Raw genomic sequence first — 17,081 nt, 5'->3', positions numbered from 1 at the left:
GCACTACATACACGTGCTAGATCTGCAAGAGAAAAAGATTAATTCAGGATGTTTCTATTTAGAGCCCATCGTCTTTGGCTGAGCAAAGGGAGCTCAACTAGAAGGCAGCAAGCCTGCAGGCTCGGTCCAGGGATTTCTAAATAGCTTACTACTTCCTGCTACTGTAAAAATACTATGTAGTATTTCACAAATAATTTTAGAATCTGTCCTTTTAACTTTAGTTTTTAAAAGTGACTAATGCTAATTAAGGTAGCAAAAGGAACTGCTAGAAAACTGGAAGTTTCTGACCAGTGGATCTGCACAAGCAGAAACAAAGCAGAAACTATTTGCCTGGATATCTCCAACACGGATTTCTATGTTACAGTAGTATGTGAGTACAACATGATAGTTACTGAAGATATTTGCATTAAGGAACTATCAATATTCCTAATTTACAGATAGTGCAGAAGAGTCCCTTAAAAGTCACCATATGTGCCTAACATCAGAAGGGTAACGAGAACAGTGAAATAAACCCACGCTTCCCTGGTCTCAGTCCAATGTTGTCATTAAAAAGCTTATTTTCTCTCTATACTGCTTTTTTTTTTTTCAGTGTCCAGAATATTGGCATCACTGCTTTGTGAAACAATCGTATTTGAAGATCAAAGTGTCACTGTTATTCATTTAACACGGCTTCATTACAAACTTTCTCAGCTTCACTTCCCAGTTCAAAAGAATATTGCCTAAAACACAACTTGAAGGAAATAGTTTTAACGTTTCTATGTATTTATAGATAATCATCAAACATAACTGTGCTTTAAATTTTATTTTCAGTAAACATTAATAAACCAAGCTTCATGATACAGAAGCCACCAATTAAAGGAAGACATGATATTGATGTTTTGTCATTTATTCCTGTTCACTCCACCCTGAATGAAACCCCCCGCTGAACATATTTTCAGGGTTGTAATAGCCTGTTGCCTGGCTATCACCGAGCCCTCACTTCCATCAGTGATCAGAGCAATGGAAAAGATCGAGGATCACGTGAAATGTATTGATTTAGTTTGTAAAACTGTTTTTAAAACATCTCAAATGTGTGAAGATGGTACCGTGTGAAGCAGCCCGAGCAAATCCCAAACCTTTCTGTATTTAACCAAACTCGCTCCTCCAGTTCCTGGGCGGCATTCCTCCTGATGGCAAGGTTCATGATCAAAAGTCTCATAGTAAGAGAATAAAGCCATCAAAATCTGTAATTCAGAGCAAACACCCAAGCTTCCAGATGATGCAAAGAATCCCCCATGATTAAACCTGTTAGCGTCGGATAATTTCATCCAGGAGTCTATCGACATACCAACGCATATAAACCCTGCGCTGTGATGCACAAAATCCAGAATTTGGCTTGGTTGCAGACACAGGAGGTTGGAAGTGACATCGAAGTGACACACGGAGATACCGGGGAAAACCTCACCCTTACTTTGCTTTGCACAAACACCACTGAAACGAACAGCCGGTCCCCAAAGAGGACCTGGATTTTCTGTCAGTCTGGCCAGCTAGGGAGTATGTTTTTGCCAAGCAACCAGCAGCAAGAAGCGACTACGTGTTGTCTACAAGAGAGCAGTGGAGCTGGAGAGGAATAGCAAAATGTTTTGGAAAAAGCACTAGTGTGCAGCTATGAAGCCTGCTATCTACCACAAGGAATCAAACCCCACAGAAGATAAAGTAAAAACATTTATTTTAGGCAGAATTTGCCCTATCCGCTTACTGTATTCCTAAATGAATAGTCAAGATGTTACTTGGCTCTAGACACCACAGGGGAATAAAATGTCACCACCACAGCTGCCAAATTTCCCGCTACCAGCCCTTCAAATTAAGGAAAAAACCCACAATACAAACATACAATTTGATTAGCTAAAGTTCAAATCTTTGCCCAAAGCCCGGCTCTTCCCCTAATACTGCATTCTTTTCTTCTTGTGTAAACTTCTCATTATAACAGAGACATCTTCATAATATAATAATTCTGGTTATAATGTAACTGCGGGTAACATAACTCCTACATTAGAAAAGGCAGCATGCTCTAGTAATGTTGTTTTAATGCAATTTGTGTACTGCAGGAACTGACTGAACCTGGTCATTTAGGATTTGATCAATGTGAATTAGTGTCTTAAAGAGATGAACCATTTGATAATTCAGAATTTGATCAATGTGAATCAGGACCTCACAGAGATAAAACATTTATCATGAACATTTGGAATATCAGTCTAATCCAGGCAGCGCTGGAGAAGGTAATAAGCAGGCATCAATTAAGGACTGCAGACAAAGTACAGAAGACCTGCCAGTTCTCTGATCCAAGTCTATGTGGGATATTTGTTTTCTTCCCTTTTAATGGGGTGAGTTATCCCCAAAGACTGATGAAGCCACAGCTGATGTAATTTCAGGGACTAAATGGAGGAAGGAAAAGGAAAATCCAGGAAATATTTAAGCAATTATCCACTTCTCTTTGCTCTTGAAAGAGATGTAGCTTAAAAAGTTGAAGAAATGCAAGTTATCTCAATAAAACTTCGTAACTAATTCTAGACGTGTTTAAAATAAAGTGAGACTATTTCGTAATGATACCACAATTAGATCTATTAATCTTGCACTTAGAACCTGAAATCACACTGACATGCAGCACATTGGTTTATGCATTAACAAAATTTAGCAGTTCAACCTTATTTAATTCTTCTTTTACAGCCAATTAAACAAGCTCTTTAAACACCATTGCTTGAAACTCTGTCCTCAATCCTCACATGCAATTAAACTGAACATGAGAAGAGCCTGGTGACACCAAAAGAGCATCATCTTTAGGTTTCACTAAATCATTCATAATTTATCCGTCAAGTTACATACAAAAGGCAGTGATAAAATAACAGCTGCTGAGTTTAAACCTTCAATAAAAAGACATGGCATTTGAAAGGATTTTCTATCAGGAAAACTTTTAAATTATAAAGTAATATTGATATTTCATGCACTTTATCAGATCTGCTGCAATTTATGCGCATACTTCAGATACCTTTTTCTTTTCGTAATGTTTTCCTTTTGCTCTTTAAGGCAATGGACCAAAACTGGATCCACTAATCAAAAAGCTCCAAATAATTTTTTGGAAAATTTGGCCTGAAGTGCAAAGGAAGCATAGCAATTTCAGTAGAGGCATTACAGCAAAGACTAGTCAAATAGGTGATTTCTATTTATGCCCTTAGTTTTTAAGAGAATGAAGAAAAGACCAATCTCATCAAGCATTAGGAATCTCTAATTCCCTCTTCAAATCCCTCTTCATTGAATACTCTTTGGTTTATGCAGCTAGTCTGAAACATCCTTCAAAATGGTTTTCTTAGAATTCTTAGATATTGCCTAATGCTACGGACCGGCCCCTGTTGGATTTACTGGCTCCACTTGTGCAAAAAGGAACCCAAAAGCATTTACTTAGGAAATCATTAATATATTGGGGTGAAGAAACCAAACCCAAAGCCATTTCCCACCTCTGGCCACAACAACCACCTAGAGCTACCAACTAGTACTTCAAATCACAACAAAGGCTTGTTTTGGAATAATGAAAGTCAGATTAGGCAATAATTAGATTTCAAAACTTGAAAATACCCAAGCGTACCAGATGAAGGAGAGATACACCCTTGACGGGAATCCTATCACAGATGAAAAAAATGACAATGAATAACAACGTACCGTTCTTCCCATAAGTAATGGGAAACGCTCCAAATTATGCTTACATCAGACCTTGAGTCAATGGTCACTTTGTCCCTCTTGTTTAAGGAACAGATGAATTCAGTCCTCAATATACTCTGCACCATTGACCAGTACAAAGACTTCATATACACACTAGAGAATATTTAAAAATTCATGGTATTAAGAAATAAAATTATGTCTATCTTACAATTAAGAACTTTATTTATATAATTATCAGCAGCTCAGAAAGGCCTTTTCTCTTCTTGCTCATCAAAAACCAAACCAAAACCCAAAGTGAAAGACAATCCCTCCACAAACCTAAAAACGGTCACGGAATAATTCATTTTATACAGCATTTCTTGGTTACTGCTAAAACTAAAAGGCTGTAAAAAGTTCTCTCTGTATCCTTACTAAAATGATAAATGGAACCTTCTGCCTAATGGATGAACAAGCAGAAAGGGAAGAGTCCAAGGCTAAGGGTCAGAGTCACTTTGATCCATCAATTACTGTATCTTCATTTAACCATCCTCAGGACTAATAAAAATTATTTAATTTGACCTTCACTGTTAAGGGCAAAGTGAAGTTGCTAATTTAAATCCTTTCCCATCACGCAAGCAAAGGATGAATACTACTGTAATGCAAACCTAGAACTACATTTTTTGGTGCTCCATTAGAGAAAAAATGTTAAGGAATATATTTTTAGACTATTTCATGCATCTTATCAAATATAAATTAATTAGTATATTACTAACTGCGCATCCAATTTCTATGCAGCTTATGGCTACTATGCTCTGGCTTCCAAATTCTTCAAAATTCTCTCATTTCAATAACCAGCACGGACTGTTAGGACCTATGATAGGGGGAAGGGGAATTATTGTGCATTTTAATGTGGATAAGAACATATCTAGCTGCCAGGCTCAAAAACAACAGTAGAAAGACTTACTTGAACCGAGCTGACACTTCATCAGCAGCTTTTTGGTATTGCTCTGTGGTAACTTTGTAGAACTGGGCACTCTGGAAAGCAAAAAAACCAAAAAATAAATAAACAAACTAGTTTGCATATAATATAATTTATATACATACTAATATCTAGTAAATAATGCTAATTTGGATATTTAAGTTGCTCACCCCCCCCTCAAATCAGGTATTCTACAAAGTCTCACATATGACTTTTTGTTTGGTTGGTTGTTTTTTTTAAATAAGTGTGTCCTCTTGCTTCTGGAAGGTTATGCAAAAGAGATGGCTCTCAGGGAAGAAACCGTAAAGAGATATGGGGTAAGAATCACGTATTTAGCACTAGGTGCTGTTGGAGCCTTTGAGGCTTCTCCATTAGGAAAAAAAAATAATCAAAATACTGAATCCTTACTTCTTTGCACATCCCTGTGTGTGTTACTTACACATATATCCCCTTCTAGTTTGCAGGGGATATTTGAGTCAAACTTCAAAGCTGCACAATAAATTAACTATGGCTTGACTTTCTCTCTTGCTCTTTGCCTTGATAATGCCTCTCGCAGTGAGTTATTTTAATATTCCAAACTTCCAGGTCGCTTCAATCAGTTGCTAATTTTAATTTTTAAAATCAGGCAGCTTCGGAACATATTTTCATCTCCCCTAAACCCAGGAATGCCTTTCACTCAGTTCCACCAAATCATTAATTTCCAAAATGCAGGCAAGACAAGATTGAATCATCAAGCAATAGAACTTTTCTACACTTAAAAATGGCAAAGTTTCTCAGTGGGACATAGGATATTTAAAGACAAATCACTATAATGTTTTGATGTTTCATATCTAGATAATATATACTTGGTATTTTTCAAGAGGTTTTTTTATAGCCTTAACACAGTTGGACTTAACATGCAATAACTAAGGCACCTGGCTTCACAGTTGGAGGAATAAAGAAAAGTTAAAGCAGTTCAGAAGTTCTCTAAAACCATTTTTCTCTGAATGCTGGGGAAAACAGGTTGTGGAGATGCATAAAGGTTTCGTTGGCACTTGCAAGAACTCTTCCGTAGCTTTGCAGCTCTTGAGTCACCTGGCATCCCAGGGAGTCATGGTAACATGGCAACAAAACTCTTACCATCACACAACGCATGATTACATAAAAACCATTTTGAGTCCTTATTTTACCAATCTACCTATTTATACCATGGTTTTAAGTTATTCATGCCACAACATTGATTTCGCACCTTTACAACATTTAACATACGTGGATGGCACAATGCAGTCCATGGAAAGCGTCATTCAATTTTATTTTGGGTAAAGTAAGCAGTTGTATTTATTTAAGACATTGGTGTATGAAAAAGCAATATGCCTAAAACATGGTTAGGGGAAAAAAATTTAAAAAACTCTGTAACCAGAGAGATCACTCTTTTGTAAAAGTCAAAGATGGCATAGTCTCCTTGATCACTGGGTTAGTAAACATGTCCTGAGCAACATTTATCTGTGCCAAATTATGTTACGAGGAATGCAGGTAAGATAGCCCACTACAGCAAAAAAACTTGATGGAAACTCTGAAAGAGGCAGTGCTATCTACAAAAATAAAAGGAAAAAATATTTTTCCTTTCCAGTTGAGGATCTCATCTTCTGAGGTTCCTCCTTGTGAATTATAATCCTGAAAAGTACAGAAATCACTGAAAAAGAATACCAGCTCTGGACATGGGCGAAATTGTATTGCAAGTCTAATATTTTACCACAAATTATAACAAATTGTGTAACATCCACTGCAGTCAAAGGTCATGCACAGATCACAAAGAGCACAGTGGTCTACTGCACTCTTGCTTCTGAGATTCAGACCTAATAATTCTTTTGTACTGGAATCAAGGTTTCCACGCATGTGACTTGAGGTCATTTATTTTTTCATAAATCATCGTTGGCCAGTAAGAAAATGAAAATGAAATCCTCCTCACACCAGTGACCCCCTCGCATTTAGCAATCTCAGCTGCCCAATGACAGTCACATCCAGGTTCCTTGGACATAGATGAAATCAATAGGTATGCGATTAGACAGCAGACTGACGACGGTGTGAGCGCGGACAGGTCACCATCTGAAATGATGAATAGCTCTCTATCATCCTCCAGTCCCCTCCGATGCTAACATTTACTATAATCTTATTTGGGCTGCGATTTATCTTTCTTTTGCCTGATCAATAAAGATGAACACAACAGTTGTAAGGATCGATTGCAATTTTTTATCATTTTCAACCATGAAGGAGCATTTCTGACACAAAAACAATATTCTGAGTGTACTTGTTCTACTTTTTAATTGCAGTTCAAGTGATCAACTGAGCTGCTATATATGCCAAGAAGTTTTAATCCTGCAGTAGACTCAAGCTATCAAGAAATCATTTGTTATCTTAGATAAAGTGTGCCGTGTTTCTTGGATCAGATCTTCCTTTGAAATTCATTCAGGTTCTCTTTTAGAGATAGACTCTCCATAATCCATCGATGAAGTTTCATTTTAGAAGTCCTCCCTAATCCTCAAGATAAGAATGCAGTGGTCATTTCTCTAAATACAGAAAAAAATGGTGCTATAACATAGCACTGTTAACCTAAATAATTTCCTCACTCTTCAAATAAATACTTATATGTATTTATGTTGTATGTGTAGTCTTTATATTCATGTACTGCTCAACACAAAGCAGAGGAAAAAAGCTATGGTCCAATTCTCAGGTTAGCAGCAGCGGCAAACTATCAGAGAGCAGGGCTGGATTGGGCCTGTGGATCTTCACGAGTTCCGGCAGATACACCAAATGCAGCTGTTTTCTCCCCAAAGTGTGCACAGGGAGGACAAAGGGAAAGGAACAGAAACGCAAGACCACCACACATTCTGCATCAAGCGCCATGCGCACAGACATACAAAGCTCAGCTATGTTTATTACATTCCAGACATATATACTTTCTATATATTCCTAGGATTTTTTTAACTAAATAAGCCACTAAAATGGTAGCAAATACTACAACCAAGTTCCCTTGTCTGATTTAGGTCCCTTGGGCACGTGCATTATAAAACGGTCTTCACCTAAAGTTACACAGCATTTTCCCCTCTTTAAAGATTTCTCTCCTGCTGTATAACAAAAAGAAGGCTTTCTGTAGACCTCCACGGACTCTTCTATTGCAAGAAGTATCAAAGTGCAGGAAGTGTGTTACAAAAGACACTAGGAACTTCCAAGAGGGAACAGAAGCGTCAGGGTTATGGCAATTAATCATCATCCCAGATTACGTAGAAGACACTATTTCTGTATCTGTTATGGATCTTGCACAATGTGGGCATGTTGCTTGACTTCACTATCAAAATAAAGCGGCGAATTTGGTTCTTGATGACTAAACCTTAGCTTCTTCAAAGTCAAGTGTCTCGTCTAAACTGATCACTGAGGTGTGCTCGGTAGCAGATTCCTCCCGTCTCACAGAGTATTCAGAATGACATAAATTACTCTGTCGCTGCTGACTCAACGGGGGCCTGAATAACTAACTCAAAATAGGTGATTAGCTTTAAAGCTGCTAAAGTTGGGGGAAATTAACCCACTTGTGTGCATGCTCCTCATGTGCCGTCTGCTTGACTGAAGAGACAACTGCCCACCTTTACAATAAAAACTGACATACTGGATGAGACCAAATACTCATCCAGCTCAGGACTCTGGCAAGTATTAAGAGCACACGTGTAGGATAAAGAGCAGAACAGGCAGACGGTGATGCTGGGTCATCCTCCAGCACACATAATGACTAAAATCTAGTCCTAGGGTTATGTCCCAAACTGCACCATGACTGCCAGGAGGGATAAACCCAGCCGTGACCGATTTGAACAGCTGAACAGCCATAACGGAAGAGTGAGAGTCCTATTCCCAAAAACAAAATGCCAGAAAAAGCTAAGGATTCCAAGACATCATGCCTTACCTACCTCTTACTGAGCACAAAAGATACTTGTGATCATTAGTCACCATGCTTTTGCCATGCACAAAAAACTTTAGCCTTAACTACCTTCCAAAGGAATTAGGAAATTTATTTTCATTTCTTTAATATTATGGGAATGGTAACACAGAAAAGCCTATTAGACGCTAGTAATTTTTCAAAGTTTCAATGCTGTGAAATAAATAACGGATGCTGTGCACACTAAGTAGGGTCATTTGGGGGAACCCCAGCAATTACAGGAGCAGGTATGGCAATATGTTAGAGGTCCACATCATCTGAAGAAGCCCACTGCCTTCTATTCTGACATTTTCTAACTTGCAAGTATTTGAGTTTAGCATTTGGTTATTCTTTCAGCAGAGAAAGCTTGAAAAAAAACAATAATTGGTGAAGAGCAAGCTGAGGGAAGAGAAAAAAATAATCACTGAACGCTAGAAATGCTATATAAATAAAATCATGACAATGAGCTTGCATCACCTGGAAAATTATAATGCTTAAGATCTTTCAATACAGTCTTGTTCTACCTGAACTAGTAAAGCAGCAGGTAGGATTGACTTCTGCTGGCCAAGCTCTCTTACAGATTCTGATATTCCCAATAGCTATCAACTTCTCTGCTCTGTTCCCTCAATCCAGACAGCCTATCCTTCCATCAACCTATTCTTAACTGTATTTCCCACCCTGTATCTCCAAAAGAGGAGACTCTCCTGTTAACCAGCTCCTGCCTTCTCACAGCCTCTTCAACTCTCTGTACCCAGTCCCCCTCTTTCAGACTGTGCCTCTGGTGTCCTCAGCTCTCCTGTCCCTCTCAGTCTCACGGCACTGGCACAGTACGTCGTATTTAGCTGCTCTTCTGGCTGTCTGGGCTTTGAACTGGCCAACATGTATTTTGACAGTCCAAGAGTGACAGTCCTGCAGGAGCGAGTAATCCTCAACCTTCGGAAGCACTTGGGCAGCAGCATCAAACAGATAATTACACTGTAGGAAACACTGTATTTTTCTCTGCTGACCCACCTGGATCTGTACGGCAGAAGGTTTTGGTAAGATAAGCAAAATCTGAGTCAGAGGAGGGAAACCACTGTTTTAATATAGGTGTGAACTGATGTTTTTATAGGAATATCAGTTGTCCTGCTGAACAGGGGTTGGACAAACTTAGGCACGTTTTCCCAGGATGGCAAAAACTTGAATTCGGAAAGCATCCACACTCTGCCCGATTTTACTTTCCTTGAAAAAATTCTTAAAACGCGGTTCCAAAATTACCTACTCAACATTTTTTAAAACATTGTAACGTTGTGTGCTCTTGTTAGTTACCATACAGGCAGTAAGCTGTTCAGAGTTTTGTTGAAAAACCTGCAAAAACTCATTAGTGTTCACTCAAGTGACTACTTTCACGTGTGACTTCAATCCAATTGACCTGACTAGGACCACCACATGTTAAGTTACTTACTTAAGTGTTTATGGCCCAAAGACAATACATAGGTTGCAAGCAAATTGAGTGACAAGTAGTATTTTCTATGCCTTTCACTTTAGTAACCTTCTTTGAAAAGAAAGATCAGGATTACTTGTTCTTGAGGAAGAAGTGCCTTTTTAAGAGCTACCTTCAAAGAAGGGAACAGAAAAAAAGTATAGGCTGGCATTGTAGAAGAGAAGCTAAAGAAAAGAGGACTTGAATTTTAATTTTAAATCTATCCAATTTCCCCTGATAAATACACAGAGCCATAGCAAGTATAAATAATGCTGTAATTCAGGTAGAGAAAAATGAGAACTGACCACGGCAAAAATATTTTCATCATGTTTGCCCCTGGAATAATCTTCCCTGAACAAAAGTAAGAGCAGAAGCTTCTTAAAGAACATATTGTGGAGGAATAGAAGAATTATTTTGCTAGACAGCTCTGATTTCAAAGGTCTGTGTAAGAAAATAAATTCCTACAGAACCTCAGAAGGTCAGCTGTTTTGTCTGTATGTGGGACCTCAAAGCAGAAGTGCATGTATTACTCTCTGCCGAAAATCTTCAGATTTTCAGCCAGATAAAGTTCTGAAAGATCTTGTGTCATCCAAGCTGATAAAAGGTTATCAAAAGAACCAGGAGAACTTGAGGGCCCTCATTTAATTTCACTAAAGACACATCACCTATATGCACTATTTCATTACAAATGTGCTGAAAGTGTTTTTACTGTAGACATACCGTGACTTCTTTTTGGCATTGAAATTTTTCTTTTAAGCCCCTTGGCTCTTAAAGCCCTGAACAGATTCAATATGAGAGTAACATTCATGCAACCTATTTAAGGGGTTTTTTTTAATTTAATTTAATAGTTACGTAGTTAACAGTTTATTTGACAAAGAAAAAGACGTGTGACTTCCATACAAAAGAGAAATCTGGCCTTTGCTTCAAGTTAGTGCTGTGAAAGACAAAAATGAGCACAGCTTGACTTCAGAGCAGCTCAGCACCTGCTCCACCCACCAAAGCAATGAAGAGCTTGGGCTGTTTGGCACCTTTGAGAATCAGGGGAGAATTTTTAATTTAAAGACTTCTTTTTCCTTGTCATCCTCCCCCACAGAAGGACTCAAAGCATCGGCAGGCAAAGATTATCATGTTCCCTGAATGGCAAATTGGAAAGTTTTCTTTGCCTCTTTTTAATCCGTATCTGCTGAAGTTAAGCTTTCTTTTATCCCTTAATTGAACTTCTGGCCATTTCATCTCAGTATATTCCATGAACCCATTTGCAGATAATATGAAGCATTTTGTTTTATTCAATCTGTTGACATGCAGCCTGAGATCCATACAGCCTTAAAAGAGAAGATTTCCAAAGCCAGAAGGAAGGAATAGCTCTTAAGCCTAAAGAGTTGCTTCACAGATTTGAATCCAGCCTGAAGACCGACACAGTCCCCATCCTGTTCTTGTGCTGCAAAGTAGGAACAAGAAGTCTGGCACAGCCACCGCTGTCCAAAGAGACCAATTGCAGCACTTGTGCAAAGGAAACCCACGCAGGAGTGTGTTTTGGGTACCTGGGAGACCATGAAAGGTGTAGGATCACTAGATCACGCCCCACTGTTACACAAACTACGAAGTAGACCACGTGGATTATAAAGAAAAAGGCAAAAGCAACTGTTGGAAGAAATAGAGTTAAAACACCCAGCTGTGCTTGATCTGTGAAGCTGTCACGAAAAGCAACAAGTGAGCAAAAAGAGAAGGAATTGGGGAAGGGGAAATAACAAAAAGAGAATAAGATTACCTACCCTAGTGTGCATACATCCCAGTTCCAAATTATATTAAATTACAGCTTTATAAGTACATGACCATTTTTATGGCATCTTTATTTGAATTAAAAACCTCTATTTGTCTCTGAATCGATTTTAATAAGCTACGGAAAACCAAGCATATAACGTCATACAGATTCCCAAGTAATCCTGCATCTTTATTCTAACTCAAATGCTATTAAAGTGATATATGAATGAAGTAATTTCTTCTGAAATGTCATCAGATCAGGCCTTTGCTTGAATTTTTAGATAACTTATTTTTTATACAAGTTATGACTTCTCTCATTTGGTCCAGCTGTGCTACTCAGCCAATTGTTGCATTTTTCAACTCCAGAGATGCAATGAAGGATGTTCAATTCTGCATTCAGGGAACCTATGTAATGCTTATGACTTCTGCTCTTGTTGGGGTTTTTACATGCTATTATGAGCTCCTTTTTGAATGAGGGGACTGGCTGCCTTTGGTATTGTTTTGCCTTCATCAGAACGCACTGGATCGACTAGAAAGTTCTCTGTACCTGTCATAGGGCTGAAAATAATAGGGCATTCAGCCTTCATGAAACTCTACTCAAGAGGAGCATCTTTCCATAGAAGAATGGTTGCTGCCAAAGCAAACCAGTTTTCCAATTCTGAAACGCAGCATAAAAGCAACCTTCAGAGAAGGATCCAACAGCTCCCTCCATGAGGGACTCCGACCACATAACGAAGATGTTCAGGACAACTCAGAAATAGTCAGAGGCTAAAGATGCATCGACAGATCAGGGGACGTGCATTCACAGCAGAGGAGAACTTTTGATGAGCAAGAAGGGAGAAAAGTAGCTGGAGAGAGAAGACGAGCTGAAAGAGAAGACCCACGATTAAAAAAAAAGCTAAGGTAGTGATCTGGGATCCTGGCCTAAGCCTACAGAGGACATCTGGATAGTAAGGAAATTAAGGCTAAGAGCAATTTTCAGGATTTTGGTGGAGTTCGCCTAGAGGTATGTTTCCTGCATTGGCTCAAATTCAAGTGCAATTCCCTCTGCTCTGGCCTTTAGTCCGGAGCCTTGCTAAAACATCTATGGCCATCTTCCCCTCTTACATCCTGGAGTTCAGGCAGAATAGATGTCTGAACTATTAGGGACTGAAGGGAGGACTTTGGACATCCATGCCACCACATACCTGTTTCTACAGAGGGATGAAAAGGCAAACACGTACCCAAATATGCTGAAGAAGCCAGAGAAAGAGACAGTACTACGACCCACTCAAACAAAGGAAACAAAGGAGAAACACATGCTGTATCTTGGCAAATGTTCTGCGAGAACAATTCACTTCCCAGCATCATTTGTTTGATTTCATGTGTGTTTGTCGAACAGTATACATTCAATGTGCAGCAAGTGGGGCAAAGTACTTAACTCAGTTATCAGCAGAAAATGGGGAAAATAGCATATCCTTTGACCTTTTCTTTTGAATTTCCAATTCTGTTTTTCAGGCACCACTAACTAATACCTTTAACTGCAACTATTAATGTCTCTAAAGTTTCTCCCAAGATATGCTTCACTTCACTTTTCTGCCCTAGTAGAACATTGATCTCTAATTTGTTAACACTCAGAGCTGCCAAAGAAAATGAAAACCTTTGTGAAAAGGACAAATCTATTCAAAGTTCTTACAGCTATTCAGCCAAGCATCTAATCTGCATGTAATTGTAGTACAGTCTTTAATACAAATGTTCTCAATCTTAGAGATGCACGTGTAAATGCACAACTATATTTACATCTCCTACTGATGACAAGATGCCTCATCTAAATGATTCCTATTTACAACCTTCCTTCTCAGCCTCACCCCTTTCACCGTTATACATTATAAGTTACATTCTCCCTGAGGTACCAATAGGTATTATTTCTCCGTGTCCTGAAGCAGACTTTCTCCCCCCAAAATGGCATATGAACACGTCAAGTTGCCAAGTGCTGTCTTTGAGGCATATAGGAATCGGTATTGCCGCTGCCAGGCCTGATGCCCAAGACATGTAAGTTGAGGAATCCCTTCTCCCAGTGGCACTGGGTACAGAATGCAGCACTAGGAACAGCACGTTCATAACGGATTTAAAATTCCCATTGTTGGTTGCCTTTATGGAGTTCTTAAATATGGATCCAACAAGCCACTTTCGCATAACAAAAGCCACACCATAGGGAACGACATCAGCTTACAAGCAAACTAGGATCAGCGTGAGCCTTGGACGCCTGTGTGTGAGTTAAAAGGATACCCCAAAGTTTTGTTTCAATGTACATGTATGTATCTGGCTAGTAAAAAAAAGTCTTTTTGCTACAGCAGCACAAAGTCAATTTACCTTAAGTCTTCTGTTATGTTCACGTGTAATTGCAGCTTATCTGCTACATGAGTAACTTTTACGAAGTCCAGTGGTATTAGAGACTCAAGGGAAGACGATTTGAGCTTATCCGCAAAGTTGTTGTTACAAACTCATAACAGAGACAGCTCTGAGTTCAAGGTAGGTCATCTATGGACTACAGCGACCATAATTTTAAGATCATGTTGCTCATCCTCTGCAGTCAGAGGAATGGTCTGGGAAAACCACTTTAAACACCACCTGTTTCAAACTCATTTTGGTCACCTTTCAGAGGCAGAGAGATATCTCATTAAAGTCATCAAAAGAATAAGAGAAAATTGTTTCTGTGAATTATGGGTGAAAATCTGGCTGGATCATCAGGCTCCACTTGGAGGCCGGCTACATGTAGAGTTCCTCAGAGGTCTACACCACAGCCATCCCTGTTTAACATCTTTATCAATGACCCAGAGATGGAGTGCGTGCTCACCAAGTTCGCAGGTGACACCAAATTGGGGGAACATGCCCTGTGAGGAGAGGCCAAGGGAACAGCACTTATTTAGCTGGGAGGAGAGGAAAATCTGGGGGGACCTAACAGCAGCTTTAAAAGCCCTAAGAGAAGGTTATCAAGATGGAGACAGGCTCTTTACTGATGTGCAGTGGGAGAAAAAGAGACAATGGTTGTAAATCAAAACAATAGAAGTTCCAAATAGATATAAGGGAAAATATTTCCCTCCAAGGATAATTAAGCAGGGGGACAGGGATGCAAAGAGGTTGTGGTATCTCCAGCCTTGCAGGTTTTCAAAGATCCAACTGGACAAAGCACTGAACAATCTCATCTGTCCTCAGTGTTGATCCTGCTTTGAGCAGGAGGTTGGACCTCCCAAGGCCCCTTCCAATCCAAACAATTCTATGAATATGTATGCTTACACTCAGAGATATATCTGATATCAGAATGAAAATCTATTTTGGCTTGTAGATTTGCAATCTGCTCTGCAGCTGTATGTGAAATTCATCTTGTGGCAGAAGCCCAACATAAAGAATCACAGATTAGCTGTATCTTCTTTCAAATAAATGGAAAGTAGCTGGGTTTAGCTTTGTTTATTAGATCTACCACTACCACTGCTCAGCGAGATTGGTTGCCTACGGGCATAATGAGTGCAGGATTACCATTTTTTGAAAAGCACAATGCTGCCACAAATAACACTTATGCGCAACCCTCAAGAGATCAAGAATAAAGTTCTTGAAAGAAATTCTAAAATATTCTTTCTCTCTCAATCCAACAGCCCTTGCAACAGCATCATCTCACAGGCTTGTTCCTGTCCCTATATCACAGCTTCAAAAAGTTTTGTCTTTGTTCTTCTGAACTGGTATCAGGTTGTGGTAACTTTCCTCAGGTAACCAGCTCAGCACAGCCAACGCTGATATAACACTGAGACTCAAGAACAAGTTCGATCGATACTACCAAAGCTCTCATACTGTGGAATTACAAGCTGCAGTATCCAAGTAGGATGAGCTTATTATTCAGGACCACTTTAATATTTGCATTTGGTCAGACCAACAGACTTTTTTGAGTATTTCCGGTACAAATATTCTAAATGTTGGTATCTGGCTGTTTATATCACTGTCACATGAAAAGACTTTGATGATGTCAGGATCAGCAAAGAGGAGCTGAATACGGAGAGACCATCCTTTCACTGTGCAAAGTTTGTGATCCATGTCAAACCACCTAAAAGATATCATGGCAGAAAGTCTTTCAATCACAAAATATCAACTGGCTGACAGCTGATGCTGTACAACAAGAGCTAAGCAAAACTGTAAAAAACCTACATATCAATAACAGTTTTTGGTGACTATGAAGTGACTGAAGAACTTGAGGGATGGTCTTTTGCAACTGTTTTGAACACCATGTGCGAGCAGTGAGGAAATACCAGGACTGGTACAACAAGATTGCTAAGGATATAAAAAAATTGCTTGGTGAAAAACATTGTATGTATTTGTTTCCACGACTGATAAGTAGCCGAATCCAAGAAAACTACACTTTACACTCTGTCTAGATTGAGAACTATGCTCATGTTTAGCAAAGCAAGAAATGAAACGAGCTCCAAGCATGTTTAAATCAAAATAACGTGAGAATTTTTCAATGTTCTTACAACAGTGTATCCCAGCAGACCCATTCTGTTCGGAAACAGCCTTCTGAAAGAAATGCAGCCAAAACTAAGGCAGGTGGCCTTCTCACTCAAAAACCCGCTAAATAAAAAATCCAAGACCTATGGAAAAGAAAGCAATTAAGTGTCTCCGCATGCCACAGTGTAATCATTAGCACCAAATACGTTGCTTTGGAAGTAAAAAACGCGGTCGCTCTCAAGTAATAAGGCAACATGCCACAAAATTCCTACAGCTGGATGATACGCTAGGCCAAATAATTGAAATGCAGACCTCTAAAAACATTCATAATTTATAACTATGTTTTGTGATCTCTGAAGATGATTCCCACTATTTACCAGGCTTCTTTTTCCTGCATTCTTCGCAGGTTCTGTTTACTCCTACTATCCATTTCAATTCTCCCTCCTGCAGTGCTCAGTGCATCTTTCAAGCCGGAGCCCTTACTCTGCCTTTCAACCATCCCGCAGCTATTTAGTGTATGTTCTCTCCTACATATGTATATTCTCCCACTGGTGTCTTTATTTTTCCTTTCCATTCAAAGTGATCACTTGTGCTATACACCTGTATTTCTCCAGTCATCCACAGCCTTTTGCAGAGACCTCTTCCTCATTAGTCTGAACAGATTTTCAGTTGTTTCTTGAGAATGCAGTCTGCGTTACATACCCAGTCCCCTCACGCCGTGTCCATTTATTTTGGCACATGTTGGGAACTCTAAATTTGCCCGTGTAGGTCAATGTTGTTATTATGAAGCA

At 39.1% G+C, this 17,081-nt stretch overlaps 1 protein-coding gene across 2 annotated transcripts in view; it reads right to left on the bottom strand.

Moving 5' to 3' along the window:
• CHCHD3 (coiled-coil-helix-coiled-coil-helix domain containing 3) overlaps positions 1-17,081 on the bottom strand; it is a 155,012-nt gene that overhangs the window by 23,754 nt on the left and 114,177 nt on the right. For both annotated transcript variants that reach the window (XM_049813741.1, XM_049813742.1), the window contains exon 6: positions 4,637-4,707. In XM_049813741.1, coding sequence (XP_049669698.1) covers positions 4,637-4,707 — 71 coding nt within the window. The remainder of the gene's footprint in view (positions 1-4,636; positions 4,708-17,081) is intronic.

This window comes from Accipiter gentilis, chromosome 11, assembly GCF_929443795.1.
Source record: "Accipiter gentilis chromosome 11, bAccGen1.1, whole genome shotgun sequence".
In the NCBI taxonomy this organism is placed as follows: Eukaryota; Metazoa; Chordata; class Aves; order Accipitriformes; family Accipitridae; genus Astur; species Astur gentilis.
This window is presented reverse-complemented; position numbering and strand designations above follow the sequence as displayed.